The sequence below is a fragment of the Oncorhynchus clarkii genome, chromosome 18 (assembly GCF_045791955.1).
Source record: "Oncorhynchus clarkii lewisi isolate Uvic-CL-2024 chromosome 18, UVic_Ocla_1.0, whole genome shotgun sequence".
Classification (NCBI taxonomy): Eukaryota; Metazoa; Chordata; class Actinopteri; order Salmoniformes; family Salmonidae; genus Oncorhynchus; species Oncorhynchus clarkii.
In genome coordinates this window covers 42,719,217-42,735,109 of record NC_092164.1, presented here as the reverse complement: position 1 = coordinate 42,735,109, position 15,893 = coordinate 42,719,217, and the positions used below count along the sequence as shown (strand labels likewise).

The window sequence follows — 15,893 nt, the reverse complement described above, 5'->3', positions numbered from 1 at the left end:
CCCCCGGTGATGCGTTGGGCAGCCTGCGCCATCCTCTGGAGAGCCTTGCGGTTGAAAGGCAGTGCAGTTGCCGTATTAGGCGGTGATGCAGCCCAACAAGATGCTCTCTATTGTGTATCTGTAAATGTTTTATGAGTATCTTAGGGGCCAAAAGCTGCATTTCTTCAGCCTCCTGAGGTTGAAGAAGCGCTGTTGCACTTTCTTCACCAAACTGTCTTTGTGGGTGGACCATTTCAGACAGTGATGTGTACACCGAGGAACTTGAAGCTTTTCACCTACTCCACTGCAGTTCCGTCAATGTGGATAGGGGCGTGCTTCCTCTGCTGTCTCTGGAAGTCCACGATCAGCTCCTTCATTTTGTTGACGTTGAGGTTATTTTCCTGGCACCACTCCGCCAGGGCACTCACCTCCTCCCTGTAGGCTGTCTCGCCATTGTTGGTAATAGGCCTACCACTGTTGTGTCGTCTGCAAACTTGATTGAGTTGGAGGCATGCATGGCCACGCAGTCATGGGTGAACAGGGAGTACAGGAGGAGGCTGAGCACTCACCCTTGTGGGGCCCGTGTTGAGGATCAGCGAAGTGGAGGTGTGGTTTCCTCCCTTCACTACCTGGGGGGTGGCCCGTAATGAAGTCCAGGACCCAGTTGCACAGGACGAGGTTCAGGCCCAGGGCCCCAAGCTTAATGATGAACTTGGAGGGTACTATGGTGTTAAATTCTGAGCTGTAGTCAATGAATAGCATTCTTACATAGGTATCCCTCTTGTCCAGATGGGACAAGGCAGTGTGCAGTGTGATGGCGATTGCATCGTCTGTGGACCTATTGGGGCAGTAAGCAAATTGAAGTGGGTCTAGGGTGGCAGGTAAGGTGGAGGTGATATGATCGTTAACTAGCCTCTCAAAGCACTTCATGATGAAAGAAGTGAGTGCTACGGGGCGATAGTCATTTAGTTCAGTTACCTTCGCTTTCTTGGGTACAGGAACAATTGTGGACATCTTGAAGCATGTGGGGATAGCAGACTGGGATAAGGAGAGATTGAATATGTCCGTAAACACTCCAGCCAGCTGGTCAAATGTGTCTTCAGCATAGAATGGAGTCGTGATCTGATTTGCGGAAGGAAGGGTGGGGGAGGGCCTTGTAGCCATCCCGGAAGGGAGAGTAACAATGGTCGAGCGTTTTTGAGTACTACAGGTAATGTGTTGATAGAACTCCAGTAGCGGTTTCCTTAATTTGCTTTGTTAAAATCCCCAGCTGCAATATCACATGAAAGCAGGGCGTTACAGTCTCAATCCTAGCTGACTGGTACTACCACCACACACAGAACTAAACAGGAAAGAACAGACATTATGTTACTGAATGATCCACAATTGCCTCTTTATTCTCAGGAGGGACACACATCTCTTTTGAGTGCATTGGTACACACTTTTCTAGCAAGAGAATGCAGAGGGAGAGAGGATGGATCAGTGGGCATCTTCTATCATGACTGCTAACCGAATTTGAATGCAAATACACATGCCACAGGATATGTGTGGTTGATACAAGAGTATGAGGTGAAGGTGAAGGGGGAAGAGGAGAACCCTGAATGTCATGTACTTTGTGAAAACAAAATATCAATAAGGAGTCAGTACTATTGTGCACATTGATTCTTTTTCAGTACACGTCACAGACAAATAAGCCGTCAGCTATACTTCATTGATAAAATACCAGAGCATTTGAAAAAGGTAACAAACAAAAAAGTCAAGCAGTTGGTTAACTAACTAGTTCTCTGAACTGTAAAATCTAACCACAATAATTAACCCTAGTTATGCAAGCACGCATGTGTGTGTGTGTGTGTGTGTGTGTGTGTGTCTCATGTGTGTACAGAGGGCAGGCAGTTTAAATTGGGAGAGATGTTCCCACACTAGAGCAGACTTTACCGCTTAAAGGGATACTGCAAGATTCTGGCATTTATCCACTTACCCAGAGCCAGATGAACTTGTGAATAACATGTTCATGTCTCTGCGTGCAGTTTGAAGGAAGTTAGCAGTAGTTTGCTAACTACCTTTACTACTGTACCTGTCGACTTCCAGTCATTGCACTTAAAATGCCAGAGTCTCGCAGTATCCCCTTAAGCTTGTAGACACATAAGGGAGAGGAATATTGTTAAGCTTGGCAAGGCATTGTGTCTTAAACATACTTGTCATGTTTGGGGACTCCACCTTCAGGCCACATACCAAGAGATGAGATGAGTATACAGACGCTAAGGAGTGTAATGGTATTACCACTATTGTCTGATAGTTAGGGAGTGGTTGGTGGAATGGGTGGACAATAAAATTGTCCAGGGTAGGGTATACTGCTGTTGTGCCCTTGAGCAAGTGCACCTGACTTCAATAGCTTAATTCAGCTATCTAGTCGAATAATTCTATGATGTGTGAAATAAAGTTTATGAGCAAGTATTGTCGGGAGGCAATTATACATTCTGTTAATACCAGGTAGTCGTACGGGGCAGCGACCTGGAAAAACTCTGAGCCCTACAATACGAGTCTGGTTAAAAGGTATTGGCTAAGGATTGCTATGTCACCTCCAGAGTTACATTAATTCCTATGATTTATTAGTTTCAGCACGTGATTCTGAAACACTGCCTACTATTGACAGGAGTGTCAGTCTGGCTGGACTGATTTTCCTCTGGTAACTGTGGGAACTTGACTTTTAATAATGTTTGGCGCTGGGATGAAATTGCCATGAATGCTATAGTCCCTGGGGATATTATTATGTATTGCTCTCTCAGTCTGCACACTGAAACTGATTCTTGTCCACTTAGCAGCCATTGGCTGTAATTAGGAAAATATACAGATGAGATCAAGTTTTGGTCACCCTGACGAGGGTAGTTTGACGGAAAGCTTGGTACAATAAAGATACATTTGCATTGATATTAAATGTACACTGAACAAAAATATAAACGCAACATGTAAAGTGTTGGTCCCATGTTTAATAAGCTGAAAAAATAAAATATATATATATATATTTTTTTTTTTTAAATCGCAGAAATGTTCCATAAGCACAAAAAGCTTATTTCGCTCAAATGCTGTGAACAAATTTGTTTACATCCCTATTAGTAAGCATTTATCCTTTGCCACGATAATCCATCCACCTGACAGGTGTGGCATATCAAGAAACTGATTAAACAGCATGATCATTACGTGGCACAGTGGTCTAGGGCGATGCTAGGCTCCGACACATTGGTGCGGCTGGCTTCCGGGTTGGATGGGCGCTGTGTTAAGAAGCAGTGCGGCTTGGTTGGGTTTCGGAGGACGCATGGCTTTCGACCTTAGTCTCTCCCAAGCCCGTATGGGAGTTGTAGCGATGAGACAAGATAGTAACTACTAACAATTGGATACCATGAAATGTAAAAATAAATACAAACAAAAGCAGCATGATCATTACACAGGTGCACCTTGTCCTGGGGATAATAAAAGGCCACATCAGTGGGGTGTCCCCAGTTGAGGGAGCGTGCAATTGGCAGGAATGTCCACCAGAGCTGTTGCCAAAGAATTTAAATGTACATTTTTTTCTACCATAAGCCATGTAGTTTTAGAGAATTTGGCAGTATGTCCAACCGGCCTAACAATCACGTGTAACCACGCCAGCCCAGGACCTCTAAATCCAGCTTCTTCACCTGCGGGATCATCTGAGGGGTGGAGGGGATGCTGAGGAGTATTTCTGTCGGGAAAAACGTATTCTGATTGGCGGCTCCCCTAATCAGCCATTTGAAATCAATAGATTAGGGACTAATGAATTCATTTCAATTGATTTATTTCCTTATATGAACCGTAACTCTGTAAAATCGGAATAATTGTTGCATGTTGCGTTTATATTGTTGTTCAGTATAGGAATTTTCCCCCTGTATCTTTAGCAGCTTGGTTGGGTATGCAGCTGACTTTCACACAAACTGTATACAAGTTTTGAATATTGGCAAAGTTAACACTAAACACTCAGTGGGCAGTTTATTAGGTACACCCATCTAGTACCAGGTTGGAACCCTCTTTGCCCAGAGAACAGCCAGAAATATTCGGGGCATGGAAATGTTGCTCAATTGATATCAAGGGACCTAACGAGTGCAAGGAAAACATTTCCCACACCAGCAGCATGTACCATTGACAGCAGGCAGGATGGGGCCATGTACTCATTCTGCTTACGCCAAATCCTTACTCTGTCATCAGCATGATGCAACAGGAACCAGGATTTATCGGACCAGGCAATGTCTTTCCACTCCTCAATTGTCTACTGTTGGTGATCGCGTGCCCACTGGAGCAGCTTCCTCTTGTTTTTAGCTGATAGGAGTGGAACCCGGCATGGTCATCTGCTGCAATAGCCCAGCCGTGACAAGGACCAACAAGAGATGCCATTCTGCACATCCCTGTTGTACTGCGACATTATTTGCCTGTTTGTGGCCCCGCTGTTAGCTTGCACGATTCTTGCTATTCTCCTTCGACCTCTCATCAACAAGCGGTTTTCACCCACAGGACTACCGCTGACCAGAAGTTTTTTGTTTGTCACACAACTCTCGGTAAACCCTAGACACTGTCGTGCGTGAAAAGCCCAAGAGGCTGACCATTTCTGAGATACTGGAAGTGGCACGCCTGACACAGATGATCACACTACGCTAAAAGTCGCTGAGGTCACTCGCTTTGCCCATTCTAACATTCAATCGAACAGGAACTGAATGCCTCACTGCCTGTCTGCCTGCTTTATACAGCAAGCCACAGCCACGTGACTCTCTGTCTATAGGAGCTAACAAATTTCATGAACGGGGTGAGTGTACATCAACAATTCATTCAATGTGACGCATAGGTCCCAAAGAAAAAGGTTCCATAAAGAAAGGCAGCATGTAACCAGTCAGGCAGGACCTCTTTAGACTGGCAATAATGGTTAGAAACTGGCAGGACTTCATTAATTATGATATTCACCATGGGCATTTTTGGCAATAAGTATTCTGTCTCCATCTTTCTTTCCTCTCCTGTGTATATTTCTGTCACACACCCAGACCTCAACCCGTGCACCTCTTCTTCTCTCCCTTACTTCATTGTATGTTTAGGTTTTGTCTGGCTCTATTTAATGAAATCTAAATCATCTTGATGGAGTGCTATTGTGCTCTTCCAAGACTCCGATCCCCAAGGGGGCTTGAAGGGGCGTCAGGCTACTGTTCAGAGCGTTGGGCCAGTAAGCGAAAGGTTGCTATATCGAATCCCCGAACTGACAAGGTAAAAATCTGTCATTCTGCCCCTGAACAAGGCAGTTAACCCACTGTTCCTAGGCCGTCATTGTAAATAAGATTTGTTCTTAACTGACTTTCCTGGTTAAATAAATTTAAAATAAAATAATAATTGGTGTCACACGTTTGTCGCAGCCCTAACTACTAATCATGGAATTCAGTTAAGTGTAATCGGATGTGTTTGTTAGAGATGTAGCTTAACTGTGACACCAGTAAGGCCCGGAGGAGCAATATTGTTGACCCCATTTTACTCCTCATAACACGCATAGGTGGTAGGGGTTGATTTGAAATTGGCTACTCAACAAACCTTCAGCTGCCCCTGTGGCAGGCCTAAAGGGCTCGCCAGCTGCTCTTTGCCAGGTGGGTCTCTGTGAGGAGGAGGGGGATACCAGTAGCCCTTCCACATGGCACCCGATGGTCTCCTCAGCGGCCGCTGTGGTCTTGAGCACATCACTCAGCACCTGTCGGAGGCTCTCGTTAGCCTTACGCAGCAGATTCCTGTGGAAAGAAGAAAATAAACAAAAATATGAAATGTTGTAGGGAGCAAAGATTATGGTCTTTCATTCACTTCAAACAAATATTTTTGTTACGGGTGAGGTTGGCAAGACTCATACCGCACAAGTCCTTTGGTTAACTACATATGTACGTACAGTGGCAAGAAAAAGTATGTGAACCCTTTGGAAATACCTGGATTTCTGCATAAATTGGTCATAAAATTTGATGATCTTTATCTCGGTCACAATAGACAGTCTGCTTAAACTAATAACACACAAACAATTATACGTTTTCATGTCTTTGAGCACACCATGTAAACATTTACAATGCAGGGTGGAAAGAGTATGTGAAACCTTGGATTTAAAAACCCTCCTTTGGCAGCAATAACCTCAACCAAACATTTTCTGTAGTTGCTGATCACAACGGTCAGGAGGCATTTTGGACCATTCCTCATTACAAAACTGTTTCAGTTCAGAAATATTCTTGGGATGTCTGGTGTGAACTGCTCTCTTGGGGTCGTGCCACAGCATCTCAATTGGGTTGAGGTCAGGAATCTGACTGGGCCACTCCAGAAGGCGTATTTTCTTCTGTTGTTGATTTACTTCTGTGTTTTGGGTTGTTTTCCTGTTGCGTCACCCAACTTCTGTTGAGCCTCAAATGGCGGACAGATAGCCTTACATTCTCCTGCAAAATGTCTTGATAAACTTGGGAATTCATCTTACCGTGGAATGATTAACATCAAGGCTTTTAGAGATACTTTTGCAACCCTTTCCAGCTTTATGCAAGTCAACAATTATTAATCTTAGGGCTTCTGAGATCTCCGTTGTCCGAGGCATGGTTCAAATCAGGCAATGCTTCTTGTGAATAGAGGTTCTTGTGGTTCCGACTTAGGTATTTATAGTTGGCCACATATTCTAGGTGTCTGGCTAGACTGTAAACTCACCTTCCAGACTCACATTAAGCATCTCCAATCCAAAAGTTAAATCTAGAATCGGCTTCCTATTTCGCAACAAAGCCTTCTTCACTCATGCTGCCAAACATACCCTTGTAAAACTGACTATCCTACCGATCCTGGTCTTCGGCGATGTCATTTACAAAATAGCCTCCAACACTACTCAGCAAATTGTATGCAGTCCATCACAGTGCCATCCGTTTTGTCACCAAAGCCCCATATACTGCGACTTGTATGCTCTCGTTGGCTGGTCCTCGCTACAAATTCGTCGCCAAACTCACTGGCTCCAAGTCATCTATGTCTTTGCTAGGTACAGCTCCGCCTTATCTCAGCTCACTGGTCACCATAGCAACACCCACCCGTAGCACGCGCTTCAGCAGGTATATTTCACTTGTCATCCCCAAAGCCAACACCTCCTTTGGCCGCCTTTCCTTCCAGTTCTCTGCTGCCAATGACTGGAACAAATTGAAAAAAATCATTGAAGTTGGAGACTTATATCTCCCTCACTAAATTTAAGTGTCAGCTGTCAGAGCAGCTTACCGATCGCTGCAGCTGTACACAGCCCATCTGTAAATAGCCCATCCAACCAACTACCTACCTCATCCCCATATTTGTTTTTCTGCTCTTTTGCACACCAGTATTTCTACCTGCACATCCTCATCTGCACATATATCACTCTAGTGTAAATTGCTAAATTGCAATTACTTTGGCTCTATTGGCATATTTATTGCCTTACCTCCCCATTTCATTTGCACACACTATATACAGATTTTTCTATTTTGTTATTGACTAAGTTTGTTTATCCCATGTGATAACTGTTTTTGTAACACTTTTTGCTTTATCTTGGCCAGGTCGCAGTTGTAAATGAGAACTTGTTCTCAACTGGCTTACCTGGTTAAATAAAGGTACATTTTTTATTTAAAAATAACTAAAGAATAGCAACATTTTGCGAGTGTTTTCTATAGGGCAACATCTCCAATCTCATTGATTGGACTCCAAGTTAGCTGACTCCTGACTCCAATTAGCTTTTGGAGTAGTCATTAGCCTCGGGCTTCACATACTTTTTCCAACCTACAATATGAATGTTTAAATTATGTAATCAATATAGACAAGAAAAATACAAGAATTTGTGTGTTATTAGTTTAAGCACACTGTCTATTGGTGTGACTTAGATGAAGATCAGAACAAATTTTACGACAAATATATGCCAGATCACAAACTTTTTCTTGAAACGTGGTGCTTGGTCATATTCACTGCATACATCTCTTTTTGAATACATTTGTGTGTCGAACAATAAAAATAAAGTAGCTAAAATCTTTTAATTTTGCTCTAAGAGCACCTGCTGAATTAACCCACTTATATAAAAGCATTACATTGTCATAGTCAGTCAAAAACACATACAAAAACACTTATAGTTAAGACATTTTAGTATAGAACGGGTCCCTTGTCCGTCTAACCTTTTATCTGTTTATACAGTGATTTCGGAAAGTATTCAGACGGACACCACTCCACTCCACATTTTGTTAAATTACAGCCTTATTCTAAAATTGATTAAATCGTTCCCCTCATCAATCACCACACAATACCTCACAAGAACAATGCAAAAGCAGGTTTAGTATTTTTTGCAAATTCATAAAAAATACAACATTTACTGAAATATCACTTACATAAGTATTCAGACCCTTGACGCATTACTTTGTTGAAATAACTTTGGCAGCGATTACAGACTTGAGTCTTCTTGGGTATGACGCTACAAGCATGGCACACCTGTATTTGGGGAGTTTCTCCCCTTCTCTGCAGATCCTCTCAAACTCTGTCAGGTTGGATGGGGAGCGTTGCTGGCCAGCTATTTTCAGGTCTCTCCAGCGATGATTCCTCTGGTTCAAGTCCAGGCTCTGGCTGGGCTACTCAAGGACATTCAGAGACTGGTCCCGAAGCCACTCCTGCGTTGTCTTGGCTGTGAGCTTAGGGTTCGTTGTCCTGTTGGAAGGTGAACCTTCGCCCCAGTCTGAGGTCCTGAGCACTCTGGAGAAGGTTTTCATCAAGGATCTCTTTGTACTTTGCACCATTCCTCTTTCACTTGATCCTTACTATTCTCCTAGTCCCTGTCGATGAAAAACATACCCATAGCATGATGCTGCCACCACCATGCTTCACTGTAGGGATGGTGCCAGGTTTCCTCCAGAAGTGACGCTTGGCATTCAGGCCAAAGAGTCTTGGTTTCATCAGACCAGAGAATCTTGTTTCTCATGGTCAGAGTCCTTTAGGTGCCAAGCTGGCTGTCATGTGCCTTTAACTGAGGAGTGGCGTCCGTCTGGCCACTCTACCATAAAGTCCTGATTGGTGGAGTGCTGCAGAGATGCTTGTCCTTCTGGAAGGTTTTCCCATCTCCACATAGAAAGTCAAGAGCTATGTTAGAATGACCAAGTTTTTGGTGAGCACCCTGATTGCTCAGTTTTGATGGGCGGCCAGCTCTTGGAAGAGTCTTGGACAGGTGTGTGCCTTTCCAAATATTGTCCAATCAATTGAATTTACCAAAGGTGGACTCCAATCCAGGTGTAGAATTTTTATTTTATTTATTTCACCTTTATTTAACCAGGCAGGCTAGTTCAGAACAAGTTCTCATTTGCAACTGCGACCTGGCCAAGATAAAGCATAGCAGTTCGACACATACAACACAGAGTTACACATGGAATAAACGAACATACAGTCAATATTACAGTAGGAAAAAAAAGGAAAACAAAAAGTCTATATACAGTGAGTGCAAATGAGGTAGGATAAGTGAGTTTAGGCAATAAATAGACCATGGTGGCGAAGAAATTACAATATAGAAATTAAACACTGGAATGGTGGATGTGCAGAAGATGAATGTGCAATTAGAGGTACTGGGGTGGAAAAGAGCAAGATAAATAAATAAATAAATAAATAAATACAGTATGGGAATGAGGTAGTTGGATGGGCTGTTCACAGTATGGCTATGTACAGGGATCTGTGAGCTGCTCTGACAGCCGGTGCTTAAAGCTAGTGAGGGAGGTAAGAGTCTCCAGCTTCAGTGATTTTTGCAGTTCATTCCAGTCTTTGGCAGCAGAGAACTGGATGGAAAGGCGGCCAAAGGATGAATTGGCTTCGGGGGTGACCAGTGAGATATACCTGCTGGAGAGTGTGCTACGGGTGGGTGCTGCTATGGTGACCAGTGAGCTGAGAAAAGGCGGGGCTTGACCTAGCAGAGACTTGTCGATGACCTGGAGCCAGTGGGTTTGGCGACGAGGGTGAAGTGAGGGCCAGCCAACGAGAGCGTACAGGTCGCAGTGGTGGGTAGTATATGGGGCTTTGGTGACAAAACGGATGGCACTGTGATAGACTGCATCCAAATTGCTGAGTAGCGTGTTGGAAGCTATTTTGTAAATGACATCGCCGAAGTCGAGGATCGGTAGGATGGTCAGTTTTACGAGGGTATGTTTGGCAGAATGAGTGAAGGATGCTTTGTTGCGAAATAGGAAGCCGATTCTAGATTTAATTTGGATTGGAGATGCTTAATGTGAGTCTGGAAGGAGAGTTTACAGTCTAACCAGACACCTAGGTATTTGTTGTTATCCACATATTCTAAGTCAGAGCCATCCAGAGTAGTGATGCTGGACAGGTGGGCAGGTGCGGGCAGTGATCGGTTGAAGAGCATGCATTTAGTTTTACTTGCATTTAAGAGCAGTTGGAGGCCACGGAAGGAGAGCTGTATGGCATTGAAGCTCGTCTGGAGGTTAGTTAACACAGTGTCCAACGAAGGGCCAGAAGTATACAAAATGGTGTAATCTGTGTAGAGGTGGATCAGAGAATCACCAGCAGCAAGAGCGACATCATTGATGTATACAGAGAAGAGTGTCGGCCTGAGAATTGAACCATGTGGCACCCCCATAGAGACTGCCAGAGGTCCGGACAACAGGCCCTCCGATTTGACACCTGGTAAACCAGGTGAGGCAATCATTTGGAGGATGATCAATGGAAACAGGATGCATCTGAGCTCAATTTTGAGTCTCGTAACAAAGGGTCTGAATACTTAAGTAAATAATGTGTGTTTTTTTATTTTTAATACATTTGGAAAAAAATCAAAAAAACTGTTTTTGCTTTGCATTATGGGGTAGTGTGTGTAGATTGCTAAGGATTAAAAACATGTTTAATCCTTTTTAGAATAAGGTTGTAACATAACAAAATATGGACAAAGTCAAGGGGTCTGAATACTTTCCAAAGGCACTGAATGAATGAAAAAAATGAAACAATTCTCTGGTAAAAATTATACAATAAATGTGCAGAGGTAAAATCATGACACGTGCAGAGGAGTTAATTATGTTCTCTACAATATAAATTAAACTGAAAGTACAGAACATTTCTATCATTCTCTAGTCATACCTCTCAGTAGTGATGACTTGATGATCTGGACAAGAAGAGTCATCCTCTCTATCTTGTGACGAGATATTTCCACCCATGGCCCTCTTCCTCCTGACCTCTTCATCTTTCTCACCTTCCTCTTCTCCCCTCTTCTTCAGTGGCTGGACCGGCAGGAGGGAGAAGAACGACAACAGCCCTGTCATTATCGCCCGTTTACAGACAAGCACAGACTTTCACACTGTGTTGACGATTCCTGGAAACATGAGACGGCGATGGCCAGGCGAGCTGAAGACATGATCATTACATGGAAAGTGGATTCAAATCAGACGAGAGTCGCAGCGCGCACCAGTACACACACACACTTACACAAATCCATGGAAGCTAAGGAAACACTAGTATCTTTGTGCTGTTATGGCAACAGGTGCACCAGAGTCCAGGGCTGATGCAGGAAGTAGAGTGGCTCCCTCTCATGGTGAGGGAACAGAAATGCTGCTCATTCAGATAGAATACTAATCTAAAGATGTTCATGTTGATTCCTAAATGAACGCATTGTGTGTACTGGTGAAGGCTGATGAGGTTTCTGCCACAATCTCTTTATCTTTGAGCTTCAATCTTTATATTTCATAATTTGGTTGAGATTTAACAGTACGACATTTAAATTAGAAACGAAAAGAGTAGGTACTCTTCATGTCATAATAAGTTAGGCTATTATACAAAGAGCACATAGTCCTAACTGAACATCAGTAAACGCAGTCAATAGATTAACAGGATTTAATGTACTGAAGGTATAACATATTAATAACTACACACATCAAGGTGCCAAAAGCGACAGCCATCATGGGCATTCGGGGCTGGTTGCATAAAAATAGCCTGAAGACATTTTAATTCACACTACTGAAAGTGAGTTTCCATTCATCAAACACTGAATAACATTTAGGGATTCTAAAAACAACTCAGAAGAAATTCCAACTAGCACTACTGAGAGTAAGTCTCCATCAAACACTGAAAAACTGCATCATCACTATGGATTCTGATGTCTCTGATGGCTCAACTCTGATGTCTTTTACACTGAGGTGGAAAGTAGCAGAGGTGCAACTGAACTGTAAAACAAAAACATTACCTTTTCTTTCTGTGAGACTCTTTCTTTCTGTGAGACGCTTTTCACTTGCGCTTTTGCACTTTCCTTCTTTCTATTTGCTTTCCTCTCACTCTCTCCCTCAGAGGAATATCCCATCTGCAATAAAAAAGCAAGTAGCCTTAATTTATTCAATGACCAAAATGATAACATTCACAATAACATAAAATGGCTGTTTGATGCTTCGACTCAAAATGTTAAAACATTTGTGATGCAGTGGCGTGAACACTATGTGGTAGCTAAGCAAACCCCTACCATCGCCTGTGCATGTTTGTCAAGTTGGTGGTGAATGTCTCTATACATGCAACCTCTTCCCCACACACACACACACACACACACACACACACACACACACACACACACACACACACACACACACACACACACACACACACACACACACACACACACACACACGCAAGGGGGAAAAGTAGCCTAAATGCATGCAAACTCGAGCTATGAACAATAAGGCAATTGCAGTTACAGTTGAAGTCTGAAGTTTACATACACTTCGGTTGGAGTCATTAAAACTTATTTTTCAACCACTCCACACATTTCTTGTTAACAAACTACAGTTTTGGCAAGTAGGTTAGGACATTTACTTTGTGCATGACAAGTCATTTTTCAAACAAGTGTTAACAGACAGATTATTTCACTGTTTCAAAATTCCAGTGGGTTAGAAGTTTACAAACACCAAGTTGACTGTGCCTTTAAACAGTTTGGAAATTGTGTCATGGCTTTAGAAGCTTCTGATAGGCTAATCGACAACATTTGACTCAATTGGAGGTGTACCTGTGGATGTATTTCAAGGCCGACCTTCAAACTCAGTGCCGCTTTGCTTGACATCATGGGAAAATCTAATGAAATCAGCCAAGACCTCAGAAAAAAAAAATGGTATATCTCCACAAGTCTGGTTCATACTTGGGAGCAATTTCCAAATGCCTGAAGGTACCACGTTCATCTGTACAAACAATAGTACGCAAGTATAAACAACATGGGACCATGCAGCCGTTATACCGCTCAGAAAGAAGATTAATTCTCCTAGAGATGAACGTACTTTGGTGTCGAAAAGTACAAATCAATCCCAGAAAAACAGCACTTGTGAAGATGTTGGAGGAAACCGGTACAAAAGTATCTATATCCACAGTAAAACAAGTCCTATATCAACATAACCTGAAAGGCCGCTCATCAAGGAAGAAGTCACTGCTCCAAAACCGCCATAAAAAAGCCAGACTACGGTTTGCAACTGTATATGGGGACAAAGACCGTACTTTTTGGAGAAAGGTCCTCTGGTCTGATGTAACAAAAATGTAGTTGTTTGGCCATAATGACCATATGTTTGGAGGAAAAAGGGGGAGGCTTGCAAGCCGAAGAACACCATCCCAACCGTAAAGCACGGGGGTGGCAGCATCATGTTGTGGGGGTGCTTTGCTGCAGGAGGGACTGGTGCACTTCACAAAATAGATGGCATCATGAGGCAGGAAAGGTATGTGGATATATTGAAGCAACATCTCCAGACATCAGTCAGGAAGTTAAAGCTTGGTTGCAAATGGGTCTTCCAAATGGACAAGGACCCCGAGCATAATTCCAAAGTTGTGGGAAAATGGCTTAAGGACAACAAAGTCAAGGTATTGGAGTGGCCTTCACAAAGCCCTGACCTCAATCCTATAGAAAATTTGTGGGCAGAACTGAAAAAGCGTGTGGGAGCATGGAGGCCTACAAACCTGACTCAGTTACACCAGCTCTATCAGGAGGAATGGGCCAAAATTCACCCAACTTTTTGTGGGAAGCTTGTGGAAGGCTACCCATACTTTCTACAAGGATTAAGTGTCAGGAATTGTTAAATGAGTTTAAATGTAGTTGGCTAAGGTGTATTTAAACTTCCGACTTCAACTGTAAACAACTAATTTTCCAAGTTGTCTTCAACATTACAGGATTAGTCTTTAGTGTGTGTTAGGAGGACTCTCGTCACATTATGAACAACCCGGCATCCAATGTCATCATGCAAGTAATGACTAATCATGCAATAAATGTTTTTTGAAAAGCCTGGCGTTGCAAGGGGTGTGTGTGTGTGTGTCAGCAGCACACCATGAGTGTGGGCAGGACATCCGCACAGTGAGCTTTCAAAATAAATGAATATTTAATTCAGCATAAATACTGTATCTCAAGCGTGTAAAACACAGGGCTCGAATGACAGCTCAAGTACTCAGATCATACCACAACGGTGCTTATATTTTCTCCCACACTTATCACTTATGAGGACATAGAATTATCTACTGTAAGCTTTCAGGGAAAGTATTTATTTGACCTTTATTTAACTAGGCAAGTCAGTTAAGAACAAATTCTTATTTTCAATGACGGCCTAGGAACAGTGGGTTAACTGCCTTGTTCAGGGTCAGAGCAACAGATTTGTACCTTGTCAGCTCGGGATTTGAACTTGCAACCTTTTGGTTACTAGTCCAACATTAACCACTAGGCTACGCTGCCGCCCCGACCCAAGCACCATTACATTGAGGCTTGCTAGGCCCTTTAGCAATGCCAAAAATCTAAACGAAAAGTTACTATGGCATATACTTTTTGGCGTTGCGTTAGTTTATGTCTCATACATACTTTTGGTGACAATGCTAGCAAACAGGCTATGGTCTTCCGAATGAAAATAAGCACCCTGTGGGTGTAGCCAATATTGCAGCCGAGTGAAGCATCTTCGGTTTGACGTCACAGCCTCTTTGAATAGGAACACTTTGGACATGACGTGATAGTAGGCTATGGCTTAGGCTAAAGAAGTTTTGAGAAAAAGAGCCAGAAGGAGAAGGAGCGAGGGAGACAATGAGTGTAAGGACACAGTGTTATCCTTCAAAAGGCCCCTGAAAGGTTTGTACAAAGCAAACCACACCATGTGAGGTATAATAATATCCCTCCCTAGGCGATCAAGTGGTTTAACCCACTAAGTGCTTCTCAATATGAGGAGCAATGGGTTAGACGAGACAATACTTGGCTGGTGAATGAAAATCACTCCACTTCATTTTCAAACTCGTCATTTAACACAGAACTACATTCAGCTTCTACGGAGAGTGGTTTTATGTGGTTAGATTGCATGTTTCGAAGAGCATAAAAACTCATCCAAGTCCTAAGCCTGTGCATCTTAGAAACTAATGCCAACCTCGGTGTCATAACCCCAAATACAAACAATGAACACATGCTACTGTGCAAATCAAATACTATCCAGAACTCCCCCAATGCTAACCTGCTCAGATCCTGGACCTCTGCAGAGAAGCTTCTCTTTAATCCCATGGAGTTCCGCAGTCCTCTCCTCCAGCTCTTTCTCCAGCCTTTCTTTTTCCTCCACGATCCTCCTCTGCACCTCCTCCAGAGAGATGCCCTTGGTGAGTGAGCTCCTAGGGGTCTGCTGCTCCTCTTCCACCCCTGCCTCGTCCTCCTCGGACTGGGTCTGCATGGCTGAGGTGGTCTCGCGGGCGCTCTTCGTGATTCGGGCCAATTCGCTTTGCTGAGCAAACTCCACCGACATCTGAACTATGACCTAGGAGATATGCGTATGAGCCAATCATAGTGGAATGGTTTAAATGTAATGTTGACAAGTGAAGGGCAAAACATTTTAAAATGTATATTTTCAAATAAATAAAAAAATAAATACCGATAATAATCTACAGATTATTTTTCATTT

At 43.1% G+C, this 15,893-nt stretch overlaps 1 protein-coding gene across 2 annotated transcripts in view; it reads right to left on the bottom strand.

Annotated features, from left to right (window-relative positions):
* The window catches only part of LOC139373535 (A-kinase anchor protein 9-like), a 139,227-nt gene that overhangs the window by 59,741 nt on the left and 63,593 nt on the right, over positions 1–15,893 (bottom strand). For both annotated transcript variants that reach the window (XM_071114157.1, XM_071114158.1), the window contains 4 exons: positions 15,456–15,749; positions 12,197–12,310; positions 11,098–11,237; positions 5,557–5,747 (listed from right to left, as the gene is read on the bottom strand). In XM_071114157.1, the coding sequence (XP_070970258.1) occupies positions 5,557–5,747; positions 11,098–11,237; positions 12,197–12,310; positions 15,456–15,749 (739 nt within the window). The remainder of the gene's footprint in view (positions 1–5,556; positions 5,748–11,097; positions 11,238–12,196; positions 12,311–15,455; positions 15,750–15,893) is intronic.